The sequence below is a fragment of the Pipistrellus hanaki genome (genome assembly GCF_964339955.1).
Source record: "Pipistrellus hanaki genome assembly, chromosome: 2".
NCBI lineage: Eukaryota > Metazoa > Chordata > Mammalia > Chiroptera > Vespertilionidae > Pipistrellus > Pipistrellus hanaki.
This window is the reverse complement of record NC_140504.1, coordinates 181,175,917-181,201,925: the sequence shown is the minus strand read 5'-3', so window position 1 is coordinate 181,201,925 and position 26,009 is coordinate 181,175,917. Positions and strand designations below refer to the sequence as shown.

General features: G+C 52.6%; 4 protein-coding genes across 10 annotated transcripts; 3 read left to right on the top strand and 1 right to left on the bottom strand.

Annotated features, from left to right (window-relative positions):
- Positions 1-35: 35 nt before the first annotated feature.
- Positions 36-4,974, top strand: DCDC2B (doublecortin domain containing 2B). Of its 2 annotated transcripts, none has more exons than XM_084873110.1 (9): positions 36-576; positions 1,110-1,161; positions 1,561-1,616; positions 1,858-1,989; positions 2,288-2,434; positions 2,563-2,602; positions 3,449-3,584; positions 4,236-4,330; positions 4,592-4,974. In XM_084873110.1, exons 1-9 carry the CDS (start codon positions 191-193, stop codon positions 4,685-4,687), a joined length of 1,140 nt encoding a protein of 379 aa, XP_084729236.1. In that variant the 5' UTR covers positions 36-190; the 3' UTR covers positions 4,688-4,974. The 2 variants fall into 2 exon arrangements, with proteins under 2 accessions (XP_084729236.1, XP_084729235.1); XM_084873109.1 differs by having other exon boundaries at positions 1,543-1,616.
- On the bottom strand, positions 4,975-8,902 carry TMEM234 (transmembrane protein 234). 4 transcript variants are annotated; one of them, XM_084874394.1, is made up of 5 exons: positions 8,834-8,902; positions 8,347-8,498; positions 7,638-7,704; positions 5,891-5,983; positions 4,975-5,711 (listed from the first exon to the last, which is right to left on the bottom strand). In XM_084874394.1, exons 1-5 carry the CDS (start codon positions 8,847-8,849, stop codon positions 5,617-5,619), a joined length of 423 nt encoding a protein of 140 aa, XP_084730520.1. In that variant the 5' UTR covers positions 8,850-8,902; the 3' UTR covers positions 4,975-5,616. The 4 variants fall into 4 exon arrangements, with proteins under 4 accessions (XP_084730520.1, XP_084730522.1, XP_084730523.1 ...); XM_084874396.1 differs by having other exon boundaries at positions 8,830-8,868; XM_084874397.1 differs by having other exon boundaries at positions 8,826-8,854.
- On the top strand, positions 8,608-17,951 carry EIF3I (eukaryotic translation initiation factor 3 subunit I). 3 transcript variants are annotated; one of them, XM_084873115.1, is made up of 12 exons: positions 8,608-8,726; positions 8,885-8,970; positions 9,062-9,154; positions 11,920-12,007; positions 12,301-12,366; positions 13,190-13,339; positions 13,422-13,549; positions 16,107-16,217; positions 16,321-16,410; positions 16,717-16,790; positions 17,571-17,663; positions 17,774-17,951. In XM_084873115.1, the coding sequence occupies exons 2-12, from the start codon at positions 8,968-8,970 to the stop codon at positions 17,853-17,855; spliced, it is 978 nt and encodes a 325-aa protein (XP_084729241.1). In that variant the 5' UTR covers positions 8,608-8,726; positions 8,885-8,967; the 3' UTR covers positions 17,856-17,951. The 3 variants fall into 3 exon arrangements, with proteins under 3 accessions (XP_084729241.1, XP_084729240.1, XP_084729239.1); XM_084873114.1 differs by having other exon boundaries at positions 8,665-8,726; positions 8,880-8,970; XM_084873113.1 differs by lacking the exon at positions 8,608-8,726 and having other exon boundaries at positions 8,836-8,970.
- Positions 17,952-22,597: 4,646 nt separating this feature from the next.
- FAM167B (family with sequence similarity 167 member B) lies at positions 22,598-24,703 on the top strand. Its single transcript, XM_084875695.1, has 2 exons — positions 22,598-23,120; positions 24,241-24,703. Exons 1-2 carry the CDS (start codon positions 22,869-22,871, stop codon positions 24,469-24,471), a joined length of 483 nt encoding a protein of 160 aa, XP_084731821.1. The 5' UTR covers positions 22,598-22,868; the 3' UTR covers positions 24,472-24,703.
- The last annotated feature ends 1,306 nt before the right edge of the window (positions 24,704-26,009 follow it).

Here is a 26,009-nt window from a genome sequence, read left to right as displayed (position 1 = left end):
AGCCCTTGGGCTGTAAGGTGACAGGGAGATTCTGAGAAGCCCTCCCTCTGCCCAGTATTGGACCATCTGTATTTCAGTGTGATCTCTGCCACTGCCTCTCTCAGAGCCCCAGCATCTTCCTTGTACATAGTGATGACACTCCTGCTGCTCTGGAGAGGCCCGTGCAAGGGCAGATTGAATAAGACCCTGAATGTGGACACATGTTCCTGCTGAGGCTCTCCCTGCATTCCTGAGTGAGGGCAGGCCTCCACCTCTGACTGGCACTGCTCCCAGGCCTGCCTTCGTTGCCTGGCAACAGCTCTGCGTCTTTGGCGGAGAGCACACTATGGCAGCCAAGAGGGTAGTGGTGTACCGGAATGGGGACCCTTTCTTCCCGGGCCGCCAGCTGGTGGTCACCCCACGCCGCTTCCCCACCCTGGAGACCTTCCTCAGAGAGGTCACGTCAGCGGTGCAGGCCTCGCTGGCGGTGCGTGCCCTGTACACTCCTTGTCACGGCCGCCCTGTCACTGACCTGGCCGACCTGCAGGACGGAGGGCAGTACGTGGCTGCTGGCTTCGAGCGATTCTGCAAGCTGCAGTGAGTAGGCTGGGGCTGGTCAGAGTAGGGAGGGAGGTGATGGCGATAGCACATGTTCAGTACTATGTATGTGCAGACACTTTATAAACATTATAAATGCAGCAACCCTATGAAAGGGGTGGTCTTGTTCCCATCCTTTAGAAAGGGGAAATCAAGACAATAAAGTAACAGATAGTGGAGCCACAGTTAAGGTTGAAGTCTGACACTGATGTTTTGTGTCCATCACAACCAGCCCATGAGAAGGAAAACATTCCGCAGGCTGAGCCCCTTTACCAGAGGCTCTTCCTCACGGCGAGAAAATGTCTGAGATGCAGTAGGATGCTTAATGAATTAGTTTCTCTCAACCTTTAATCCTACGGTTTGTGTCAACCTGACTGAGGACACTAAGGCAGGTTCAAGTGCCAGCATCTGTTTCCGGAGTGAAATGACAGACTGTCCACTGGGAAGGGATGGCTGGTGAGCTGGGCCCCAGCCCCGAGCTCTAGCATCTACAAGGCGCCCCAAGATGACCTATGGCCTATCTGTCCTTTCAGCTACTTGCCCCCTGGAGGGAAGGATCCAGGTGGGAAAAGCAGCAGACTACCAGTAAGTCCTCCCCCCTCTGGGACTGCCTCCAATTTCATCTGGGAAGGGCAGGACCTGCCAGGCTCAGGACAGCAGTCTCCACGCCTACTCTGGAGCAGATACTGTGCTTTCTGGGTGTACGATTTCCAGACACTATCCCTTGCTCCCTTCCCAGCCTCTCACTTGATCTCTCCCCAAAGGAAAGAGGAAGCTGTAAAGCACATGGGCAGGGGTGATTAGAACGTGACTTGGGGAGTTAGAAGAACCCTTTGGTGAAGATATGACCAGTACCACCCCTCCTTGCCCCCTCTGCCCCAGTCCGGATCCTTGCCCTCACCCTGCCTGCCTTGGACTGACCCACCCTAACCAAAGGCCTCAGCACTCACCCGATTTGGGTTTCAGTGTTGTCCTGTGACTCAGCACCCAGGTGACGGAGCACTTGGATTGAGACCTGCAGCCTCTCCCTGCTATATCCAGTAAGTGCTCGTGTCCAGAGCAGGGGCGTGCATTTTGTCTCGGTGAGACCGAGAAAATGAGAGTGGGTTTATTCCACGGTGCCTGGTGGGAATATAAAAAGTCCCACATGCTTGATGGGTGGAAATGGACCGATGCACTGCTGGTTCTTGAACCATCTTCTGACCCCTGTGCCACCCTTTTTCCTGTCACACATAGGGAGTTCTGGGGACCCTCCCCCTTACTGGCTGTTCTTTGTCCCAGTGTGTTCAGGAACGGGGACCTGCTCAGTCCCCCCTTTGGCCTGAAGCTGTCCCAGGCTGCCGGCGAGGCCTGGGAGGCAGTGCTGACGCTCCTGACGGAGAAGGCCAAACTACAGAGCGGGGCTGTGCGCAAGTGAGTATGGGGACTGGAGGAGCCCAAACATCTCCCAAGGGAGCCTCCCCACTGGTTTCCACTGTCCTTGAGGATGAAAAGGCAAAAGGGAAGCACATTTCGCTAAATGGGATTTCTTTCTGTGCCACAGGGAGAGGCCCCTCCAGCCCAGCTCTTGGAGCCAGGGCAGAGCCTAGGTGACTGGCCCTGGTGCCCAGAGGACCAGTAGCCACAGGATACCCTGGAATAGCTGTACCCACCCCCTCACAATCTGCCCAGTATGAAGGGGCATCTTGTCCTCCACTCACCTCTCCCCCAGACTCTGCACCCTGGAGGGCCTCCCGTTGTCAGCAAGGGAGGCTCTGGTGAGTGGCCGTTACTATGTGGCTGTTGGAGAAGATGAATTCAAGGCTCTCCCCTACCTGGAGCTGCTGGTGCCTAACCCCTCACTGCCCAGGGGCTGCTGGTATGTATGTGTGTGTGTGTGTGGGGGGGGGGTGCGTGAGCGCAGCGAGTAGCTGGTTAGAGCCGAGCAAGCCAACCTGACCCCATGTCCTCTTCTGCCTCCTACAAGCCTTTCCTTTCTCCTTGCAGGCATCCTCGAGACCCAAAGTCTAAGCCCCACAAGCAAGGGGTAGGTGACCTGTGCGGCCAAAGGGAGCGAGGGAAGGAAGGAGAGTGACTGGCTGACTCCTCCTGCAGCTCAGGCTCTGCCCTTACCTCCCTGCATCCTCTCAGTAACCGTGTGAAAGACAGATTATTATTCCCATTTTCCAGAGGAGAGAATGGAGTTCAAAGGAGTGAAGTAATTTGTTCAGGGTGGCACAGTTATTGAGTGGTAGGGGCCAGACCAGAGCCTGATCGGAAAGTCCGCTCACCCAGGCTCTATGAAGAACGTGAGGACGCTCGCCAGGTTCAGTGCTGACGGAGAAGTGGTATATCTGGCACAGCAGAGTCCACAGGAGCTTATGTCCCATGAGATGAGCCAGTGAGCATCCAGCGAGGTTAGGGAGACACAGCCTGGTTTTGCTGGCCTTCTTTCTTTTTTTTTAAGAAATATATATTTAAATTGATTGAGAGAAGAAGGGAGAGGGAGAGAAAAATAGAAATATCAATGATGAGAGAGAATCATTGATTGGCTGCCTCCTGTATGACCCCCAATGGGGATCAAGCTCACAACCCAGGCATGTGCCCTGACTGGGAATTGAACCCAGGATTCTTCAGTCCACAGGCTGATGCTCTATCCCGAGCCAAGCCAGCCGGGGCTCCCTGGGCTTCTTGAGCGCCAGGCACCAGCCACTCTGTTCCTGGAGAAGGCTGCCTGATGGAAGAGGGAGCGGGGCGGGCGGATGCAGCTGTGAAGATGGACAGCATCTCCTCTCCAAGCTGCCACAGGCACCAGGGGCGTTAGCCTGGACTGGGAGTAGAGAAGGTAAGAACAACCAGTGCCTGTGGCCCAAGCGCAGTGTCCCTTCTGCAGGCCCGTGGCCACAGGACACACGCAACCCAACCCTCTCCAAAGGAACCAAGCCAAACTGAGCCATCTGCTTTCTATGCCAGACCCCAGCAGGCGACTCAGTCAAGAAGCCTGCTCCCCATGCTCTCATTTCCATCAGGTGAGGGGCCCCTGGACTCTTCTCCGCCACCTTCTCACTGGAACAGGGGAGGTCCCTGCCGCTGTGGGAATGTCCATGGGGGCAGAATGCCCAGGTACAGACTAGCCCTGACCTCAGCAGGGCTGTCTCCCATGTGCATATCCAGTCCCTCTGTCTGCCTCTCTGCCTCTCTTAATCCTCACCTGAGGATTTGTTTTTTATTGGTTTTTAGAGAGCAGAAGGGGAAGAAAGAGAAAGAAACATTGATATAAAAGAGAAACATCGATTGGTTGCCTCCCATGCACTCCTCAACCAGAGAGAGAACCCATAACCTAAATATGTGCCCTGACCAGGAATCAAACCCACAGCCTTTTGGTGAACAGATGATGATGCTCCAACCAACCAAGCTACCCAGCCAGGGCCAGTCCCTTGTCTCTACAAGCACTTGGCATATGGAAAGAAGTACATGGAAACTCAGAGAAATGAGTCTTGGGTGGGATTCGGAAAGGACGGGGTGGGGGCCAGAGTCCTGCTTCTAAAGTATCCTGCCATCCTCCTTGGTAACAAGGAGCAAGGCTGGGGGTGGGGTGGGGAAGGGGCTGGTAGAGAAGATCAACGGAAAGAATGTTCAGGGCTCAGCCTGAGCATCAGCCATTGTTGTCCCCTCATCAGGAGTGTATCGGGCTCCCCAGCCACGGAAGGAAACAGAAGGGGCCCAGGACGTAGCCGATGACGCAGACACCCGGACAGAGGAACCCCTGGATCAGGTGGGCTGGTGCTGGAAGCGGTATGCTGGGACAGGAGTTCTGAGCTGGAAACTGTCAGCCCTGAGTCCCAGGAACAGTTCTTCCCTGTGACTCTGAGCAGATCTAACATCTCAGAGCCCACTTCCTACCTTGTTAAATGAGAGGGCAGATCCTAATTTGTAAAGTCTCTTCCTTTCCTGGGGTTGGGAAACTTGGCTGAGGGCTGGACGCTGGACATGGGATGCTAATGGTCCACTCTCTGTGACCTTCCCCCTCCTCCAGAGGCCAGCACAGATAGTGCAAGAGGCCCTGCCCCTGGAGAACCAGCCTGGAGCTGGGGCAGCTATCTCCACCTCAGCCCCTGCTCCTCCATCTTGAGAGCCACAGCTCAGCCGGGAACTGGGACTACCTCTCTGCAGCCACATTCTATCTGCAGCCCCGGGAGCCTGTTGTAGAAGAACCAGGGCCTCCCCTGGGCTTGCAGAATATGCTTCAGCCCCTCAGCCCTCCCCAGTCTTCTGCTTCTAAATCATAGCCCGTCCTCCTTTGCTTGCTGAGGTCGTTTCCTATGGGGTTCTCTAGCCAGAGAAAGGAGTAGCCAGCTGGGCTTGGGAGAGACCACAAACTTGGGGGTGGGTCTGTCACAATAAAAGAATACTAATCTCGTCTGTTTACAGATTTATTACTGGCTACCACTCACCCGGCATTGCGCCAAACGCTGGTTAGGCAGTGCTGGGCTCACAGGTGTCTTATCTATTTGAGAGGGGCAGACATGCAAGGCTATCAGACAGCTCATCTCCCCTACATCTGCCATTTTGAGGCACCTCCCTCCCCTCAGATCCCCCCATTGGTAGCCAAGGCTTTCTGACTGAGTCCCGGAGGCCTCCTGTTTGCATTTCTGGCTTAAAGACTAGAGGTGGCCCTCTCAGTGCAGCTGGGGCTCTGAAGTCCATTGACCCTGCTGCTGTGAGAATCCGAACAGACCACAGTGACAGTCGCCGGGCTGGGGGCCTCATGTGTCAGCAGGAGGAGAGCTGCTGGGAACCAAAGGTTGCTAAGGTTGAGTGTGAAGTTTCTTGTGCTAAATCCTAGCTGTTGAACTGCTCTTGAATGTTACAAAACCTTTTCACTCTTGGTCTCTTATCATGATCTTCGAGGTAGTAATTATCCCCATAGGAGATGAGGAAGCTGAGGCTCAGATGGAAGTGCTAGGTCCATCCCCTGCGCCTCAGGGCCCAAGGGGCTTCCTGGAGAGAGCAGAGCTGGAGGGTGGCGTTGGCTCACTCAAAGGGTAGACGTTGGCTCACTCAAAGGGTAGACGGTTGTCCCTGGGTCTTGCTCACTGAGCTTGTGATGCAGAGTGTGATTCCTGCCATGGTGAGCACCATGCCTGCAAGTGTTCCTGGGATAATGGATAGAAATGAAGGGGCTCTAAGCCCAGCCATGCCAGTAGGAGCTGGTGCAGGGCTGGGGGAAGGTCCTCTCCTCACCCACCCATGGGAGATGGCTCTGGGAAAGTTCTGACCCGGGGGTGTCAAGGCCCAAGTAGCTGCTTCCCACACTTACAGTGGCCTGACTTACGTTTTCCACCAATATCTTCTCCAAGGACCTTTCCAACAATCAGTGTGAAGACGACGGACAGGGAGTTACTGATGGGCACAGCTAGAGTTAGATCTGAATGGTCAAATTGAAAAAATCAAAGATGAAAAGAAAAAAAAAAGCCTTTCTAAGCACAAAGCACTTTCACTTTATCATCAAGACAGCCCCTTTTAAAAAATTTTTTTTGAATTTTAGAGGGAGATGAAACATTGATCGGCCACCTCCTGCACACCCCCTTACTGGATATCGTGCCCTGACCAACAATTAAACCAGTGCACGGGATGATGTCCAACCAACTGAGCCACTCCAGTCAGGACTAGACAGCTTTTATTTAAAAGGTATTTCAAGACTCCATTTCTCAGATGAAGTCACAGTAAACCTCAGGATTCAAATCCCGGTCTCCTAATTCCTAATTTGCTCTCAGCATCCCAGCATGAAGATCAGAGCTACAAGGTATGGGACCATTCTGGTTTGCTGATAAGCATGAGATCTTTGCACTGAAAGAGAGCTCCTGAGATCTGAAGGACATCTGGCCAGACAGGCAACCAAAACTCAGCAGAATGACTGCAATAACACCTACCAAATATTTATTAAGCACATATTCTGTGCTAGGTGAGTTGTGTACATATCTCACTTAATCTTCAACACTGTAAGAAGAGCCTTATCATGTCTTTGCATTTATAAAAGAAACAAGGCTAAAAAAGAACACATAGTTTGGCTCAGTGGATAGAGTGTCAGCCTGCGAACTGAAGAGTCACCGATTCGATTCCAGTCAAGGGCACGTGCCTGGGTGGCTCCATTGGGCACTGTCCCACACATCGAAAGGTTGCCAGTTTGATTCCCAGTCAGGGCGCCTGCCAGGGTTGTGGGCTCATTCCCTGGAGGGAGTGTGCAGGAGGCAGCTGATCGATGTTTCACTTTCACATCAGTGTTTCTCTCTCATTCTGCCTCTCTAAAAGCCAATGAAAAACATATTTTTTAAATGAAGCATTATGAGAAGTTCAAAATGTAAAACAGATGCAAGTGAGTGGCTCCAGCTGAAGCCGAGGTGGCAGGTCTAGAGGTTAGTCTATCCCCTCACCCACGGTTTCTGAGGGGTTCCCCAAAGCTACTTGGTGCCCAAACTCCCCTCAAGTCCAAGGCCGGCCAGGTGAGCCTCCGGGGGAGGTGAAGCTACAACAGGGAGACTTCTCATAGCAAAGTTCAAAAGCGTAAACTTTAGGTAACATATGGCTTCAAATCCTACACCAACATGCTATGTTGGACAAAGATAAGTTGCAAAATGAACTTTCCTTTTCCTTCTGCTGCTGCACAAAACTTACCCTAGCCGGTTTGGCTCGGTGGATAGAGCATCAGTCTGTGACTAAAGGGTCCCAGGTTTGATTCTGGCCAGGGGCATATGCCCAGGTTGCAGGCTCGATCCCCCGCAGTAGAGGGCCTGCAGGGGGCAGCCAATCAATGATTCTCTCACCATTGATGTTTCTCCCTATCTCTCTCCCTTCCTCTCTGAAATTATATATATATATATATATATATATATATAAAATAAAACTGCCAGGCTTCAAACCAATTCTAGTGCCTGCAGTATACTCATAACCAGCCCACTGTGCCCCTCCAGCTCAGAGAAGAGGGTGCAAAGAGAAAACCAGAGATGGTGGGTTCACCTTCACTCATGGAAACAAGGTGTTGCAGGCACCCTCCCCAAAGTGACTCTAAGCCAGAGACCCACCTGTTGATGCCAAGGTGAAGTAGTAGAGAAGGGAGCCACACTGGTTGAGGAAAAAGGGCACCAGGTACTGGAAACAGACGAAATCCAAAGTCAGTGTGATTGCATGACTGAGCAGCACTGCTTTCTTTGAGCTTCTAGATAAGCCTTTCTTGGAGGAAGGAATGCTAATAAAGACCCATGGAGCACTAAGCCCTCTGAAAACCAACCCCAGGGCCTGGCAGTGTTCTCAAAACCAGCCGGCTGTGCCCTGCAGCTGAGAAGAGGTTGCAAAGAGAAAACCAGAGACAGTGGGCTCGCCTTCATTTGCAGGCACCCTCCCCAAAGAGCAAGAGGCAGAGGGAAAGTTACTGACTGAACCCTATGCTTCAGCCCTCAATGCCCTCTCCCTCAGTCCTGCTAGTTCGCATCCTCACCATCCTGCAATCCCCCTTGCTCCAGCCCCCTTCCTCGAAGCTCATGCAGCGCTTTATCTGCACCTCCCTGAGCCCTCAGCCCCGAGAGGTGGTGTGTGTCTTCTCTTTTCCACAAACCCAGCCTGGTAGTGCTGGGGTCAGAGGAAATTCTCCACAGCCTTCCTTATCCTCCCTCCCCGGGGACAATTCGAACCCCATGACTTCCCTCTGTTCATCCTCACCCGAGGATATCTTTCTTAGACTTTTATTTTTTTAAATATATTTTTATTGATATCAGAGGTCACTCACAGACGCACCTCAATATTCAGGAAGAGGGTCTTCATCTCCTGCAGCAACTGCCGGAGCCAGGTCCGCTCCTGGACGTGCTGCAGGCGGGAGGAGGCCCGCTTCAGCAGCGGCTGCGTGCCGCCCCACAGCGCGGCCACGAGCACCAGCGCCAGCACCTGCCCTGGAGGAAGACGCCAGTGACCCTCTCCCCGCCCCCGAACGGCCGCTCGCCGGGCCGGCCAGCTTCCGGCCACCCGTCCCCAGCTAGCCACCCCCCAAAACTCCCCTTCACCCCACCCCCCGCCACCTCCGCTCTCCGACGCCCCGGGTGCCACTGGCGGGCAGGGCAGACCGGAAGGCCGGGGAGACGGACCAGGAGCCGGGCTTGGGCTGTGGCAGGGTCTGTTAGGTGAGGAAAGTGGAGAGTGGGACCTGAACTGGGGGGTGAGGGGCTCAGAAAACGGGTGGGGAGTGGATGTGAGAAGCCCACAAAGGGAGATGGGCCAACCTACACACCGAGAGCCGCCGCCATGGCAACGCCTCACCCTCCACTTCCGGGAAGGAAAGGGCGGAGACCCGTGAACCGGAAGTGGATCCAAAGCGCCTTCCGGTCCCAGGCACGCTGCCTTTTTCCCGGTGTCACCGCGGCGATGGTGAGTTCCACTGAGTTGGAGGTGCTGCCGTGGGGGCCGGGGCGGGGTGAGGGCCGTTCCGGGCGCTGACACTGCCGTCCTGTCCCCACAGAAGCCGATCCTGCTGCAGGGCCATGAGCGGTCCATCACGCAGATCAAGTACAACCGCGAGGGAGACCTCCTCTTCACGGTGGCCAAGGACCCTGTGAGCTGCGTCCGCGGGGCCGGCGGGGGGGCCCTCTGAGGCCCGGGAGGGGCCGAGGGCACTTCGCCGGGAGGATGGGCAGACACGCCCGTTTTGCCGCGAGCGGGGAACCAAAGAGAACCCCATTCTAGGAAGTAGGGAACGTCCGGCTCGTTCTACCTGGAAAGGCGGGTAGAACTCAGTTGTTGGTGGAAGGAGGGAGTAGCTGGAGGAGGGAGAAAAGCAAGAGATCCGGGGTGGGAGGGGCGGGGCGAGGAGTCAGTTCAGTTCGTTCAGGGGACCGGGAGGAGACCATTCTGGGGAAGAACAGAACTCTCCCGCCAGGATAGGGAAACTACTTCTAGAGGGGAAAGCTGGTCCATGGGCAGCGAGGGGGACACAGGACTTAATGGAGATGTCCCTGGTCTTATTGCAATCAGTTCTCTGAGCCCCAGCCTGCCCAGAAGAATGCAAACAGCCCCACCTACACGGCTGCCTTTTATTTATTTTATTGGGTTTTTACAGAGAGGAAGAGAGGGATAGAAAGCCAGAAACATTGATCAGCTGCCTCTTGCACGCCCCCTACTGGGGATGTGCCCGCAACTAAGGTACATGCCCTTGACTGGAATTGAACCCAGGACCTTTCAGTCCGCAGGCCAACTCTCTATCCACTGAGCCAAACTGGTTTCGGCTCATCTGCCTTTAATAAAGTGGGTAATGACAGCCGGCCTAGAGCAGGCTTGTCTCAGGCTGACCTATACTGTAGGAAGGATTTCACAACCCATGCCCAGATGGGTTTGAGAATATGTTTATTAACGCTGGGGACAGCCAAGCCAAAGAAGAAATTAGGGCAGAAGAAACAACAGGGGAGAGCCTAGGTGGTGCTCTGCTTTGGCTCTAGATATGTTCCAGGAAAGAAGTGACCCCAGACAGGGCTGCTGTTCGCTCACTAGAAAGTGCCAGAACAGGAGGCCCTTGGAGATAGGATCAGGGAGTGAGCCGCTGCCCACTGAGCTCCTGGCTGCAAGTCTCCTGGGGACCCTTAGAAATGAAAAGGTCAGCCGGGTCGTGGTGGCTCAGTGGTTGAGCATCCATTGATGAACCAAGAGGTCATGGGTTTGATTCCCTGTCAGGAATGCCGGGGTTGCAGGCTCTATCCCCAGTGGGCGTACAGGAGGCAGCCCATGGATGTTTCTCTCTATCCCTCGCCCTTCCTCCCTCTCTAAAATCAATAAAAAAGAAATAAAAAGTTCATCCTCGAAGGAGACAGGGTGTGCTCTAGAGCAAGCCCCCATTGAGTCTTTGTCCTTAGGGCTTTTTATTTTTTGCTAGAGAGACTCTTAGGGGAGGGTTTCAGTAGAATATTCATCAGCTTTCCAGGTGCATTTTTAACATGCTGATGCATTAAACTAAGTGTATAGAGGAGTTTTGGGTTATTTTTTTTATCTGTTTAACTGTTACCTTATGTCTTTCTGGCTTTAATGGGATTTTTGTTACTTGTTCCCCAGCCTCATCTGTCTTTGGGGCTAGCTGGCACAAATGGCATTGATTGGGTGTTTTCTACTTCCCCAGACTATGTATTTTAAGCTATTGTATGTAACTTAGGCCATGTATTTTCTGGTTGGGGAGGAGAAGTATAAAACATTAGCTCTCAAGTGTCCTTGGTTAGGGAAGATGAGGTCTTCCAATCACAGCTGGCTGTAAGCTGCCCAAGCTGTTTGGCCTTGAACTTTCTTGTCTCAGTTCCCCCAGTCCACTTGCCCAGGCATTTTCCTAGCTTCTTACTCTCCTGCCACTGCATCTCCATATGGTGAACAGTAGAGGCTAATAGTGGGGCCTCTGAAGCCAAACAGATTTGAATCCTAACTCTTGCATCCACCAGCAATGTGACTTTGAGGATGCCATTTAACCGTTCTAACTACAAGTTTGCCTTTTCGTAAACTATGGGTACTAGTAGCACACAACCCTGGGAGGGTTGTCTTTAGAATTAAATGAGATCATTCCAGTAAACACTGTAGCACAGAACCTGGTGCAAATGAGTGCCTCTTGAACGTTAGTCACTTTTATTTTAAATTTCTTAAACGTGCCAAAACCGGTTTGGCTCAGTGGATAGAGCGTCAGCCTGTAGACTGAAAAGTCCCAGGTTCGATTCCGGTCAAGGGGCATGTACCTTGGTTGTGGGCACATCCCCAGTAGGGGGTGTGCAAGAGGCAGCTGATCGATGATTCTCTCTCATTGATGTTTGTAACTCTCTATCCCTCTCTCTTCCTCTCTGTAAAAAATCAATAAATATATATATATTAAAAAAAAAAAAAAGAAAGAAAAAAAAATTCCTTAGATGTTACTTTATTGGAATAGCCTCACAACTATCCTTTGAAGAAGGCATTATAATCATGGCCATTTTACAGATAGGAGAACAAGTTCAGAGAGGAGAAACGCTGTATTGGAGAGAATACAGTGAGGTAGTGGCAGAGCAGGGATTGAAACCCAGGCTTTACTGCTACCAGCAGCTCCCACTTGGACCGAACACCGAAGTTCCTGTTTTTCTTCGAGGGTTTTGGAGTCTGGGGGAGGGCTGGAAGCCTCCTGACTCCCCTGCCACTTTCCTGCCGGCAGGAGGAGAATCCAGGAGTTGATCTTTTTGCCAGCAGTCTGCCCTTTCCCAAGAGATGAGCAGGAGAGGGTAGAATCTGACCTGGGTAGAGGCTGCTGAGGGTCCCTGGGGCAAAATAGGAAGCCATCACCCTGCCTGAATGTGTACTATGCTTTGTCTTTGGCTCCTCCAGATCGTCAATGTGTGGTACTCCGTGAATGGGGAGAGGCTGGGCACCTACATGGGCCATACTGGGGCTGTGTGGTGTGTAGACGCTGACTGTATCCTTGTTTTGCTCTGAGTTTATGTTCCCAGAGTCTGCCAGCAATAGAGAGGCTGTTGACTTGGAGCTGGGAATTGGGGGTACGGATCCTGGGTCCAGAGAATAATACCTGCCTCCTATTCCCCAGTCTGTTCACTGGTTGGGGGAACATTTAGGACAAGTTCCGTTTCTAGTTGAGAAGGTTAGCATGCTCTGAGGGAAGAGAGGAAGAGGGGCTCTCTAGAGCTAAACAGGGAAGTGACTCAGTTGGGCTCAGGTGAACTTGGTCATGTTTCTTAACACCCTCTTCAGGGGACACCAAGCATGTCCTCACCGGCTCGGCTGACAACAGCTGTCGTCTCTGGGACTGTGAAACAGGTAAGTCTGGATCGTTCACTTTTTTAGCAAATAGTGAGGCCCTACAGTGTACTGTTTCAGCAAATGGGTTCTGGGGAGTGGAAGGGAGGCAGGTGACTGCCTGGAATAGATGGGAGCAGCTTCGGAAGATTTCCCAAGGCAAATGTCATATGAGACACTTAAAGGATGAGAAAGAGTTCTTCCTTTGATACATGCAGGAATAAAAGCATGGCAAGTGTCATGTCCAAGAAAACTGATCTAGTGGAGTTCCTGCTTCTTTCTTGGAGACTGCAATAAGGCATTGGAGCAGATGGGGCAGAGTAGGACCAGAAGAGGCTTTGAATGCCAAACTCAGGGGCTTAGCTTTGTTCTGTAAGACTTGGCACGCTGAGGAGGTCCTGAGCAGGGAAGAGGGGTCGGCGGTAAGTAACTCTTAGCAAGCTCGCATAGCCGTGGGGAATATTGGAAGAACTGAGGCTAAAGATGGGATGCTATTAAGCTCCTCAGTCTAATAAGTATTTACTGGGCACCCAGATCTGTGCCAGTTAGCTGGGCACTGGGGACATGCAGAGAAATGAGGTCTTTGCTGTAGAGGCGCGCATTCTGAGGAGAAGATGGGTGTCTTCACTTCACTATGAGCAGTGCCTCTTGAGCAGGATGTCTGAGGAAAAGACTATGGGGGGAAAATTGATGCTTGAGCCAAAGCATAGCCATGAGGAAGAGGAGGATACTGGGTGAGAGTCTTTAGAGCAGGAGAAACAGTGAGGAATGATGATGGGCAGGAGTAGTCTCCTCCCTGTTATGACAGTTGGCAAGAGGTGGCTCAGGCTCTCTCTGTCCCCAGGGAAGCAGCTGGCTCTACTCAAGACCAATTCAGCTGTCAGGACCTGTGGCTTTGACTTTGGCGGCAATATCATCATGTTCTCCACGGACAAGCAGATGGGCTACCAGTGCTTTGTGAGCTTCTTTGACCTGCGGGATCCGAGCCAGATCGGTAAGGACTGGGCCCAGGGTTGGGGTTGAGGTGAAGGGGGCAACTCCAAAGCCCAAGGCCTGACATCTGCTGCCCAACACAGACAGCAACGAGCCCTACATGAAGATCCCTTGCAATGACACCAAGATCACCAGTGCCGTGTGGGGCCCCCTGGGGGAGTGCATCATTGCTGGCCATGAGAGTGGAGAGCTCAACCAGTACAGTGCCAAGGTAAGGGGCTGGGTGGGGCCCATGCCCACCAGAATGATTCCCTGCAAGAGGCAGGATTGCACAGTGGTTAAGAACGAGGGTTGGACTTCAATACAGATTTGACCAATTTGAGCTATGCGATCTTGAGTAAATTACACATAACTTCCCTGAGCCTGTTTATCATAAAATGTTTCAAGGATCTAATAATATTAGGTATTTGAAAAAGTTGTTACGAAGTCCTCAGGATCTGTTGATAATGATCACAACTAAGTGTTTTGCTGCTATCTGAGTTCTCAGGGCCCTACCCAGGGGAGATAGACTGGCAAACAGCTAGCATGAGTCAGACTGAGTTATGCCATCGTAGAGGTCTCAGTCAAATGACGAAAATGCCCTCTGTCACAGAGGAGGTGGCACAAACATTACTAGAGAGCAAATGGAGCTTCACACAGGAAGAGAGATACATTCCGCAGGCAAAAGGAATAGCATTCACAGAGGCACAGAATTAAGGGATTGTACTGGTCCTTCAGGAAATAGTCTGGTACCACTGAATGTGGTATTGGGGAAGGTGGGCAGAGTTTCCTTTATTTAATTTTATTTTTTTGTCGGGGACGAGATTTTTTGAATATCAGGAATTAAGGTGTGATTTTCCTTTAGACAGTGGGATTATCTTTAACTGGTTAGTTATGATCAGAGTTCCTCTTTGAAAAACTTTTGCCGGCTACAGTTTGGAGAATGGACCTGAACTAAGCAATAACCTTGAAGATATGGGATACTCAACGGTCAAGAGATAGTTAAGAGTGACTGATGAATATGAAATGAGCGGGTGGGGGGGGGCGGGGCGGAGATAAAGCCCTGGCTCTCTGAGATTTCTGATTCAGGTACTTGCATTCCTGGTGAATGCTGGAATGTCATGCCATAAAGTAGGGGTGTCGAACTCAATCAGAGAAGGGGCCAAAATCTAAAATCCAGCCTAAATCGCGGGCCGAATGGTTTACTGAACAGTCATAAACTGACAATGTCATAAACTGACAGCGGAGTGCAGTGATGACAGCGAGGTGCGGGCCACATTGCAAGGCCTGGCGGGCTGGATTTGGCCCGCGGGCCTTGTGTTTGACACATGTGCCATAAAGGTTAGTCAGTCATTCAGCAAACACTGACTGTGGTCCACTAGGCTCCAGGCCTGTCTGCAGGAAGGAAACTGGAACCCAGGTCAAAGGCATAAATGATGCTTGATGCTGGCAAATAGTAGAGCTGATCTGTGCCCCGAGGTAGGCCAGACTGTAACGCTGGTGTATGTTTCCCAAAATGTAGAAGACAGATACATCCCTACCATATGCCCAAATGGGTGGATGAGACAAAAATATATTCTTCTCTCAGAAGAGATAAAAATAACTAAGGAAATGATTTTTTATTTTTTTTGAGACTTCTGCAGCATGTTAAGAAACCCCAACAATAGGGAGGGGACATGGGCATGGGGAGCCCGTTAATCCTGCTTGTTCTCGGTGGGAAATGAATATTTTTTGAGGACCTGCTATGTGTGAGGCACAGTGCTCAAGGCCTTCCGATCATCTAACAGATGTTTACAGGACGTATGCCAGGTGCCTGTCACAACAAAGGCCACCAAATCATAGTCCCAATACCCTTACAGTGACCCTGGCAGCGGGCTGTTAGCACCCTGTTTTCTAGATAGAGAAATTGAGGCACAGAGAAGTACATTTAAGGACAGACTCAACTCTGCTCTTTGTACTGCACAGGCTAGCAGGTTGTGGGAAGGGAAAACAGGAAATGAGAAGACCTAAGAAAAGGTAGACAGAGCAGTCCTCGGGGGCTGTAACCCAGACCCTGGCAGGGGAGAGGGATAAGCGTGGGCTCTCTGCCTCTTACCATTTGCCTGATCTCCCAGTCTACCACCTCTCTGAACCTTAGTGTCTTCCTTTTTTTTAATATATATTTTATTGGTTTTTTACAGAGAGGAAGGGAGAGAGATAGAGAGCTAGAAACGTCGATGAGAGAGAAACATCGACCAGCTGCCTCTTGCACAGCCCCCACCGGGCATGCACCCGCAACCAACGTACATGCCCCTGACCGGAATCGAACCTGGGACCTTTCAGTCCGCAGACCAATGCTCTACCACTGAGCCAAACCGGTTTCGGCCTTAGTGTCTTCCTTTTAAAATTTCCGCTAAAGCATCCACTTCATAGGATTGTTGTGAGGATTAAATGAAGTTAGATGTTGTTAAGTGCTTGGTGCAGTGCCTGGCAAATAGTAGCCTTACAATAACTATGTTGGAAAAAGGGACAAATGGAACTGCTCTGCCATTATAATGTGGTGATTAGTTAATAGGTCCGTGGATGTGTTTTCCTAGACGGACTAGCAGAGCTTATGAACCTTGTACTCACGGGCCAGGTTAGGATGTGGGCTTGGGCTTGGGAGAGGGAGTAAACGTGGATTCAGGGATACATGGGCGGTCCCAGTAGAGACCTGGTTCCCCTGATGGGACAGGAAGCAGTGTAAGTCCTGCTGAGTAATGGGGTTAGTGGGGTTGGGTCTGGTCAGACTCGCTCTTTTTCCTTCCCAGTCTGGGGAGGTGTTGGTGAACGTGAAGGAGCACTCCCGGCAGATCAATGACATCCAGCTATCCAGGGACATGACCATGTTTGTCACTGCCTCCAAGGACAACACAGCCAAGGTGAGCCTGGGCCAGGGGTCTGGCAGAGCTCAACCTGCCCAGCTTCCCCCAGGAAGTCTCATGTTACAGATTCTCTCCCCTCCCCCGCACCTTCTCTCTCCAGCTCTTTGACTCCACAACCCTTGAACATCAGAAGACCTTCCGGACAGAACGTCCCGTCAACTCCGCTGCCCTCTCTCCTAACTATGACCATGTAAGGGAATCCCTCCTACCTTCCTGCTAAAGCCTCAGAATGCGGCCAGGATCTAGATGCTGGTGCAGCAGTTAAGACAGAACTCTGGGGGGAAATAGTGTCAGGCAGAAAGATGGTTCCCAGAGAATCAACAGGACGAACAATGCCCCAGGGATGGGCTAGGGGGTGCTAAAGTACTGTATCTCTGTCCCTGCCCTCGTGTCCTCCCATCTGATGTGGGAGACAGTGAGTCTATGGGGTGGGGAGGAAAACGGCAAAGGGCTTGCCTGTCCTTTGGGCCTGTGCAGAATTTCTTCTTCTCTTCAGGTGGTGCTGGGCGGCGGTCAGGAAGCCATGGATGTAACCACCACCTCCACCAGGATTGGCAAGTTCGAGGCCAGGTAAAGGTGCAAGGAGCTCTTCCGCATTGAGATCCCAGGGGGTATCTTTCATAATGGACACAGATCGAGTAACTTTTTTTATATATATATATATATATATATATATATATATATATATATATATATATATAATATATTTTATTGATTTTTTACAGAGAGGAAGGGAGGAAGGGAGAGAGATAGAGAGCTAGAAACATCAATGAGAGAGAAACATCGACCAGCTGCCTCTTGCACACCCCCTACCAGGGATGTGCCCTCAACCAATGTACATGCCCTTGACCGGAATCGAACCTGGGACCTTCCAGTCCGCAGACTGACGCTCTACCACCACTGAGCCAAACCGGTTTCGGCCAGATCGAGTAACTTGTTAGAAGTGCAGCCAGATTTGTGGCCCTCCTGAGACAAGTGTGTAATACAGGGATGAAGAGCGTGAACTCTTGGGCTCGGCCTGATGCCCTAGACACATTTTTATATTTCTCTGTTCCTAGTTATCCTCTGCTGTGTGATGGGGACAGTGACAGTAGATGTCCCTCATAAATGATGCAGATTAAACACTAAATGCAGTGAATGCCCTGCCGGCACATGGTGAGGAAGGGTTAGCTGGGTATGCAGCGGACATTTGGGCCTGATCTCCCCCTGACTTAATATTGTTCACATTCATTTCTCCTTGTCCCTGTTTCCCCACTCTATAGGTTGCATTGGAGAGTGATACCTCCAGAGCTTTTTGGAAGGGGATGGAGAGTGAATAAACTGCCCTTCTCACCACCCTTTTTCCTCCAGGTTCTTCCATTTGGCCGTTGAAGAAGAGTTTGGAAGAGTCAAGGGTCACTTTGGACCTATCAACAGTGTTGCCTTCCATCCTGATGGCAAGAGGTAGGGCCAGTGAAGGGAGCTGAGCTCAGCCCGGGCCTGGTCCTGCCCCACAGGCCTGCCCCCCCCACCCCAGAGCGGGCCTCTGACCTGTCCGTGTCTGTCTCTTCCAGCTACAGCAGTGGTGGAGAAGATGGTTATGTCCGCATCCACTACTTCGACCCACAGTACTTTGAATTTGAGTTTGAGGCTTAAGAAGCTGGATCTCCATCCTGGCCAGGGAAAAGTTTCCCGTCCAGGGCTCACAGAAAGTTTTGGACTCTGAGAAATAATAAATTAGTTTGGAAATAAGTGGATTCTGGTCAGATATTTTATGGGGTCTGTTTAATAATCTCCCCTTCTTAGTGTGACACCCCAGTGAGCTGCTATCCAGGCATGGAGACATTGACTATTTGGGCCTCCCTACGCTTTCTTTGGACGCTTCAAACCTGGAAGTTCAGTATTATGAGCGAGGCTGGTTGCAGGCACCTTCAAGGTCTGAAGGTGCTATTGGGTCTGGAGAGGTGTCAGCCGCTCAGGAGATGCCAGCACCCCGGGCTGGGGCTCAGAGGCTGAAACCATTGGCTGAGAGCCTTCTGTCTCCTCATCTGTCACTATTGGCCACGTCTACCATGCTACCTCTGAAGGCTCAGGTGTGTGTGTAGAGAGGGGGAGGTCCCAGCGCAGAAATAGGCCTGAGGAAGAGAAGGACAAGTAATGAAGTTAAGCAGTGCCTACCCGGCTTGGCTCAGTGGATAGAGCCTCAGCCTGCAGACTGAAGAGTCCCTGGTTTGATTCTGGCCAAGGTCACATGCCAGGGTTGTGGGCTCAATCCTCAGTGGGGGGTGCAGCCAATTAACAACTCATTGATGTTTCTATCTCTTCCTCTCTGAAATCAATAAAAAACATATATAAAAAAAGAAAGTTAAGCAGAGAGGAAGTGATGGCTGGCCAGAGGAGGGGCAGAGCAATAGGTACAAGGAAGCAGGGTTTCTGGATAGAGGGGTAGGGCTGGGGCTGGGTGGTCACTTACCTGGATCCACTCCCACTCCACCAGTTCCTGGAATCCAGCCATGGTCTGGCTCAAGGGGTCCAGGATGAGTTGGGCCAGTGAAGTCACCAGCAGGGTGCTGCCTGCGCCTTCAGCCCCGGGCACCAGAATGCAGGGGCCCCCCCCCCGTGGGACCAGGGCTGTCAGCAGTGGCCAGTTCTTCCCTGCCTGGGGTGGCCAGGCCGGGATAGAATGGGCCCAGTTCTGGGCTGTATTTGCTTACTGAGGTATGGTTCTGTGCCCAAGGATGGAGAGTCCTGCCCATCCTGCCCTATTCTCCATCTAGTCAGGTAGGGAGTCTTACCGCTCCGTGCTCTGAGCTGCTAGACAGGCTGTGCTCAGTGCCTCCACACGTGCCAGCCAGCGGCAGCCCTCAAAGTCAACTAAGCCAGTGGTCCATGCTCCGCTCCAGGTCCCCACAGGCCTCCATCAGGCACACAGAGCTCTCCGGTAGGGGTCCCCCCTGCACAGGAGGGAGTCTGGCCATCTCTCCCCCAACCCCAGCTCCGGTGAGCACAGCCTGGGCACAAATGCTCCAGACCAAAGAGGGAGACAGAACCCTCAGAGGAGCCCATCTGACAAGAGGGACCCAGGACCCTTCGGGAAGCATACGTAATCCGATGGAAATGATTCCGTATCCTTTTTTATTTTTTTTAATTTTATCAATTTTTTACAGAGAGGAAGGGAGAGGGACAGAGAGCTAGAAACATCGATGAGAGAGGAACATCGACCAGCTGCCTCCTACACATCCCCCACTGGGAATGTGCCCACAACCAATGTACATGCCCTTGACCGGAATTGAACCCGGGACCTCTCAGGCCGCAGGCTGACGCTCTATCCACTGAGCGAAACCGGTTTCGGCATGATTCCGTATCCTTGAGGACGTCCTAATCTGATGAAGGAGACCCAATGCCCTTTGAGGAGACACTGACTTTGGTGGGAAAGCACAACACACCTGGGAAGGGGCCCCTCAGTGCTCTGGGGAAGCACAGAATGCCCTGAGAAGACCCCACTTTAACGGAAGTATCCGGTATCCTCGAAGTACCCCAATCTGATGGGAGCAAAACAGTCGTCCCTGGGAAACCCCATCCTGACAAGAGAAACAATACTCTGGGGATTCTGGTATCTGCTCCTACTTTCCAGAAACTGCTCTGCTGAAAACCACCAGTGAGCCCTGGCTAGTGTTGCTAAATCGTTAGAGTGTCAGTTCACACACCAAAGGGTCATGGGTTTGATTCCTATTTGAGGACATGTACCATAGTTTCAGGTTCAATCCCCAGCCCCAATCAGGGCCTGTGTGGGAGGCAACCAATCCATGTGTCCCTCTCACATCAATGTTTAATTTTCTCTTTCTCTCTCTCTCTCTCTTTCTTCCCTTCCCTTCCTCCCTCCCTTCCACTCTCTCTAAAAAATATAAATGGAGCCCTAGCTGGTCTTACTTAGTGCATAAGGCATCGGCCTGTGGACTTAAGCACATGCTCTGGTTGCAGGCTGGATCCCCAGTGGGGGTCATGCAGGAGGCAGCCAATCAATGATGGTCATCATTGATGTTTCTCTCTCCCTCTCCCTTCCTCTCTGAAATCAATAAAAATATCAATGACACCATAGCCAGTTTGGCTCAGTGGATAGAGCATTGGCCTGGGGACCTCAGGGGACCTGGGTTCGATTCTGGTCAAGGGCATGTACCTCAGTTGTAGGCTCCTCTCTGGCCTGAGCCCTGGTCAGGGCTTGTGCAGGAGGCAGCCAATTGATGTGTTTCTCTCACATCAATCTTTTTCTCTGTCTTTCCCTCTCTCTTCCACTCTCTCTAAAAATCAGTGGGAAATATCGGCAGGTGAGGATTTAAATAGGTGTGGGAGCTGCCTACTTCCTCCCTCACATCTGAGGTCGGGTGGGGGAAATTCTTTGGTCTGCCTTAAATGCAAGCAGCTGTAACTGGCACCCCTCAGCCTCCACAGCTGGATGGCCCTGCCTAAGGGCGCCCTCTAGTGACCCATCCCCTCATACTCCATTCTGTGCCCGTACAATGAGCTGGGCTCTATGCTTAGTGTTGTAACCAAAGGGTGGCTGAGTTCTGTTCACAGGGCTTACAGTCTGGCAAGAGTCACACTTCAACTGGTAATTCACACGAGATAAACCGATTGGCTGGAGGACTCATCCACCCATCCACCCGATTATTCTTTTTTTTTTTTTAATTAAAAAAAAAAATTTATTGATTTTTTTACAGAGAGGAAGGGAGAGAGATAGAGAGCCAGAAACGTTGATGAGAGAGAAACATTGATCAGCCAAAACCGGTTTGGCTCAATGGATAGAGCGTCGGCTTGGGGACTGAAGGGTCCCGGGTTCGATTCCGGTTTTAGAAACTCTCTGATGTTTCTAATTCTCTATCTCTCTCCCTTCCTCTCTGTACAAAATCAATAAAATATATTTAAGAAAAAAACAAAACAAAAAACATTTACCAGCTGCCTCCTGCACAACCCCTACCGGGGATGTGCCCGCAACCAACGTACTTGCCCCTGACCTGAATTGAACCTGGGACCTTTCAGTCCGCAGACCAACGCTCTACCACTGAGCCAAACCGGTTTCGGCCCGATTATTCTTTTATTTCTCAAACCCTGATACCTATACTGTGCTAAGTACTGACTATTAAGAAGAAGATTGCCGCCGAGATCGGTTTGGCTCAATGGATAGAGCGTCGGCTTGGGGACTGAAGGGTCCCGGGTTCGATTCCGGTCAAGGGCATGTACCTTGGTTGCGGGCATATCCCCAGTAGGGGGTGTGCAAGAGGCAGCTGATTGATGACTCTCTCATCGATGTTTCTAACTCTCTATCTCTCTCCCTTCCTCTCTGTACAAAATCAATAAAATATATTTAAAAAAAAAAAAAAAAAAAAGAAGAAGAAGATTGCTGAAACCGGTTTGGCTCAGTGGATGGAGCATCCGTCTGCGGACTGAAGGGTCAAGGGCAATGTACCTTGGTTGTGGGCGCATCCCCAGCAGGGGGTGTGCAGGAGGCAGCTGGTCGATGTTTCTTTCTCATTGATGTTTCTAACTCTCTATCCCTCTCCCTTCCTCTCTATAAAAAAAAGAAATCAATAAAAAATATTAGAAGAAGGAGAACTCCTGCCTTCAAAGGGCCTTCTGGTCCATTAGCTTCCAAGCTTTTGCGTATTCCTCAAGCTGTGTATTTGTGATATGTGAGTCTTTCTGTGTGTGTTATGTTTCTTTCTTTTCTTTTCTTTTTTTCTTTTTTTTTTTTTTTTTGTGTGTGTGTTATGTTTCAATACAAAGTTTAAAAAAGGGAGATGCTCGGATTGAAGCCCTGGGAAGGGCCGGGAGAAACAGCCTTGGAGCCCGCCCACAGTGTGCCCTCATCCTGCATGCAGCCTCTGGGAGATTTCCCGGGGAACCTAAAGTTCCTTAGAGCAGTGGTTGGCAAACTGTGGCACGCGAGCCACTAATGAGTTTGCCGACCACTGGGATAGAGGCTTAATCACAAGGATTATTGGAATTGGAATTATTGAAATTGAGAATATAGGTCAGTGGTCGGCACACCCATTAGTCAATAGAGCGCTGAACCGTGGCTCACAAGCCGCAGTTTGCCGACCACTGCCTTAGAGCATAGCTTGAAATCAAAGATGTGTCCCCCCAGAGAGTGACGTATCCAAGGCCCCTCACAGCCAGCGTCAGAACCCACGTCTTCCTCTGGCCACTTCCTCTGCCACGAGTGAGGACGGAGGGCGGCTTGTCAGCGCCCTATCCCCTCCCCACTCCCTGACTTGGGTCTTAGGAAGAGGGCCAAGAAGCTGGTGCTGGTGATGCTTTTCTTATCCTGGAACAACTTCCTTTCTGGGAAACTGGGTGTCTCCTTCTGGGCAAAGACAATAAAATCCGTCCGAGGGGCCAAAAGAGCAGGGCTTCTTCTGACGCCAAGCGGATGGGCATCACATGGCCCCGGGGCTGTGGGTCCTGGAAAATCCCAGCCCTGCACCCGCCGCCTCCCACACCCGCCTCCTCACTCACCTCACACCCAGCCTCCCGGCCCACCTGGAGCACTCACCACCGCACACGGGCACACTGCGTCCACCCTCCGCTCCTGCCGCCACCCCCTGGGCCGCACTGCCAGCCTTTCCCTGACCCCAGAGCTGCCGTCCGGCCTTGTCCCCCATCCCGCCCTCCATGTCCCTGAGGCCGCCGAAGTTCCAGGCGGTGGGCGAAGAGAAGGAGGAGGAAGAGAGCCTGGATTCGGTGAAGGCGCTGACGGCCAAGCTGCGGCTGCAGACACGGCGGCCCTCGTACCTGGAGTGGACGGCCCAGGTGCAGAGCCAGGCCTGGCGCGGGGTCCGAGCCGGGCCCGGGCCGGGGGCGCCCGGGGCCATCTGCGGCTTTGACTCCATGGACTCTGCCCTGGAGTGGCTGCGCCGGGAGCTGGTGAGTCTGTGGGGTGGCCGGCCTGGTGGAGGGCCCCGGGGACAGTTCTCCGAGACCACCAGTGTGGGGTGGGAGCGGGTCCCACCTCCAGCAGCTGCGCATTCCTGTGGCCGGGTCCTGAGGCGCCAGGACACAGGGTTTTATTCAGGAAGGCTTGCTGGAGGATCCCATTGCAGCGGCTGACCCTGTGCTGCTGTGGCTGAAGGGACAGAGCCTGCTCGCTGGGCCACCCGTTGCACAGACGGGGAGGGCATGGCCTGCCCTGCTCCGGGGATGGCTCCACCGCAGACGCTGTGAAGTGCAGAATGAGGCTCTCTGGAGGCAGAATCTGGGGGAAGGGGGGATGTTGAATAGGTGGCTCTTAATCTGACGTGTGTAAATGTGAAGAGGTCCAGGCTCCCAATGGCAGAGTCCACTCAGTTATCTGGGATGGGGCCTTCCTTACATTTTTCATATATATATATTTTAAATATATATTTTATTGATTTTTTACAGAGAGGAAGGGAGAGAAACAGAGTCAGAAACATTGATGAGAGTCATTGACCAGCTGCCTCTCGCACGCCCCCCACTGGGGATGTGTCCGCAACCAAGGCACATGCCCTTGACCGAAATGGAACCCAGGACCCTTCAGTCCGCAGGCTGATGCTCTATCCACTGAGCCAAACCGGTTTTGGCTATATATTTTATTGATTTTTTTTTTTTTGAGAGAGGGAGGGGGGGGAGAGAGAGAGAGAGAGAGAGAGAGAGACATCGATGTGAGAGAGAAACATCCCACAGAGGGTCAAACCAGCAACCCGGGCATGTGCCCTAACCAGGAGTCAAACCCACCTGCTTTTGGGGTCACAGTGTCTGTGGGTGGAGCCATTCCCAGAGTAGGGAGGCCGTGCCCTCCCCGTCTGTATGGGAGGCGGCTCCACCCCACCTGGCCACACCGGGCAGGGCAGCGCTGGCTTCTTAGCTTGGCTTCGCAGAGAGACGGGGAGGGAGCAGACTGGGATGGGAAGGGTGTGGAGGACGCAGACAGTGCAGAGACCCAGGGTGTGGACAGGAAGGGAAGGACGGGCGGGCGGCGGGAGCTGCCAAGGCTCCGGCGGCCGCTGACGCCCCCTCTCGGACGCAGCGGGAGATGCAGGCTCAGGACCGGCGGCTGGCGGGGCAGCTGCTCCGCCTGCGGGCCCAGCTGCACCGGCTGAAGGTGGACCAGGCCTGCCATCTGCACCAGGAGCTGCTGGACGAGGCGGAGCTGGAGCTGGAGCTGGAGCCGGGCGCCGGCCTGGCCCTGGCCCCGCCGCTGCGGCACCTCGGCCTCACCCGCATGAACATCAGCGCCCGGCGCTTCACGCTCTGCTGAGGGGCACCTGGTGCCTGCTGACACCCCTACCCTCTCCCCCACCCACCTGGAGGCGCGGGGCGCCCAGAGGCACCAGCACCTGGCAGGAGAGGGGGGTGGGGTACACTCAGATCTGGGAGCATAAAGCCCAGCATCCTGTTCCTGCAGCCGCCCCAGCTGTGTGTGTGTGGGGGGGGGGGGAGTTGGAGAGGGGCGGTAGGAGCTTACACAATAAACGCCCTCTCTGCTTCCCACCAAGGTCTCTGCAGTCATTTGTTCAGGCCAAGGTCGCCGAGTGTCTCCTGTGGCTGGGACCAGGGCCGTTCTAGGAGAGAAGGCCTGGGTGGGGGGTGGACACGGACTAATGGATCCTGCTCTCCCCACAGCTCTAGCTCTAGCTGTCTCACCAACATCAGAACTGGGACAGAACTTAACATCCTAACTGACCCCCAGGGGAGTGACGTGGGTCAATGAGCAGCTGAAGAATTGCCCGAACTGCCGGACCCGGGTTCAAAGCCAGCCCCACCACTTATTCCCTCAATTTCTGACTCTGTTTCTTTAAAAATATATATATATTATCTATCTATCTATCTATATATTATTGATTTTTTTACAGAGAGGAAGGGAGAGAGATAGTTAGAAACATCGATGAGAGAGGTACATCAATCAGCTGCCTCCTGCACACTCCCTATTGGGGATGTGCCAGCAACCAAGGCACATGCCCTTGACGGGAATCGAACCTGGGATCTTTCAGTCCGCAGGCTGACGCTCTATCCACTGAGCCAAACCGGTTTTGGCATGACTCTGTTTCTTGACCTCTAACATGGAAATGCTAATTCTCACTCCACAAGTGGCTGGACATGCCTTTTGTGCGGCAATGCACAGCAAGCCCTCAATAAATGCAAATTTCAATTGCTTATCCTTCCTTTGGCCAGAGCTATTGCTATCGGGCTGAGGCCCAGAGACGAGCTATGAAGGGGAGCTTCGGCTGCAGCCTAGACACCAGGCTGCGTCCCTGCAGTCTGCTGTGTGTGTGTGTTTGTTAACTTCGTCTCTCTCCGCCTTTGTTTCTGTTACCCTCTTTGTCTGACTTTCCAACTCAGGCTTCCTCTTCCCCCACCCATTTCCTGTCTCCCCTTCCCTCGGCAGCTGAGCTGCACACACAATCAGCTTCCACCTCACAAACCCCAACAATGCTCTGCGGGCTCCCCTCCCCCGCCCGCTCACTCGGTGTAGCTCCGGCCGCGGCGGTAGTGACGCAGTCATACCTTCCTCCGGGAGGGGGTCGAGGATGGGGGCCTGATAAAGGCCACCTGGAGTTTCTCCTAACACCGGTGGCCTGGCCCTCTGCCTAGGGGGGTGCCTCCCTCCGTGTGGCCCCTGATTCGAGGGGGGTTCGTGGCCTGCTTGTGCTGGATACGGGGTTCCTGCCTCCTGCCTATGGCAGAACGTGCTGCCAGTTGCTGCCTGCACCTGCGTGCCCGGGGAGGGGGTGTTTGTTCTGCCTCCCGCTGGTTGCAGGAGGGGGTGGCAGCCCCCACACCTCTCACAGGGTCCAT

Bases quoted from the DNA above. Each gene is read 5' to 3' on its own strand.
- FAM167B (XM_084875695.1), top strand. From the start codon at position 22,869: ATGTCCCTGAGGCCGCCGAAGTTCCAGGCGGTGGGCGAAGAGAAGGAG. The intron at 23,121-24,240 runs GTGAGTCTGTGG...TCTCGGACGCAG, and splicing joins AGTGGCTGCGCCGGGAGCTG to CGGGAGATGCAGGCTCAGGA.
- TMEM234 (XM_084874394.1), bottom strand. The intron at 5,984-7,637 runs GTGGGTCTCTGG...TTGACCATTCAG, and splicing joins CTTCACCTTGGCATCAACAG to ATCTAACTCTAGCTGTGCCC. The intron at 5,712-5,890 runs GTAAGTCAGGCC...CCATTATCCCAG, and splicing joins AGAAGATATTGGTGGAAAAC to GAACACTTGCAGGCATGGTG.
- DCDC2B (XM_084873109.1), top strand. From the start codon at position 191: ATGTGGACACATGTTCCTGCTGAGGCTCTCCCTGCATTCCTGAGTGAG. The intron at 3,585-4,235 runs GTGAGGGGCCCC...TCCCCTCATCAG, and splicing joins CATGCTCTCATTTCCATCAG to GAGTGTATCGGGCTCCCCAG. The intron at 4,331-4,591 runs GTGGGCTGGTGC...CCCCTCCTCCAG, and splicing joins CAGAGGAACCCCTGGATCAG to AGGCCAGCACAGATAGTGCA.
- EIF3I (XM_084873113.1), top strand. From the start codon at position 8,848: ATGGCAACGCCTCACCCTCCACTTCCGGGAAGGAAAGGGCGGAGACCC. The intron at 12,367-13,189 runs GTAAGTCTGGAT...CTCTGTCCCCAG, and splicing joins TCTCTGGGACTGTGAAACAG to GGAAGCAGCTGGCTCTACTC. The intron at 16,218-16,320 runs GTGAGCCTGGGC...TTCTCTCTCCAG, and splicing joins CCAAGGACAACACAGCCAAG to CTCTTTGACTCCACAACCCT.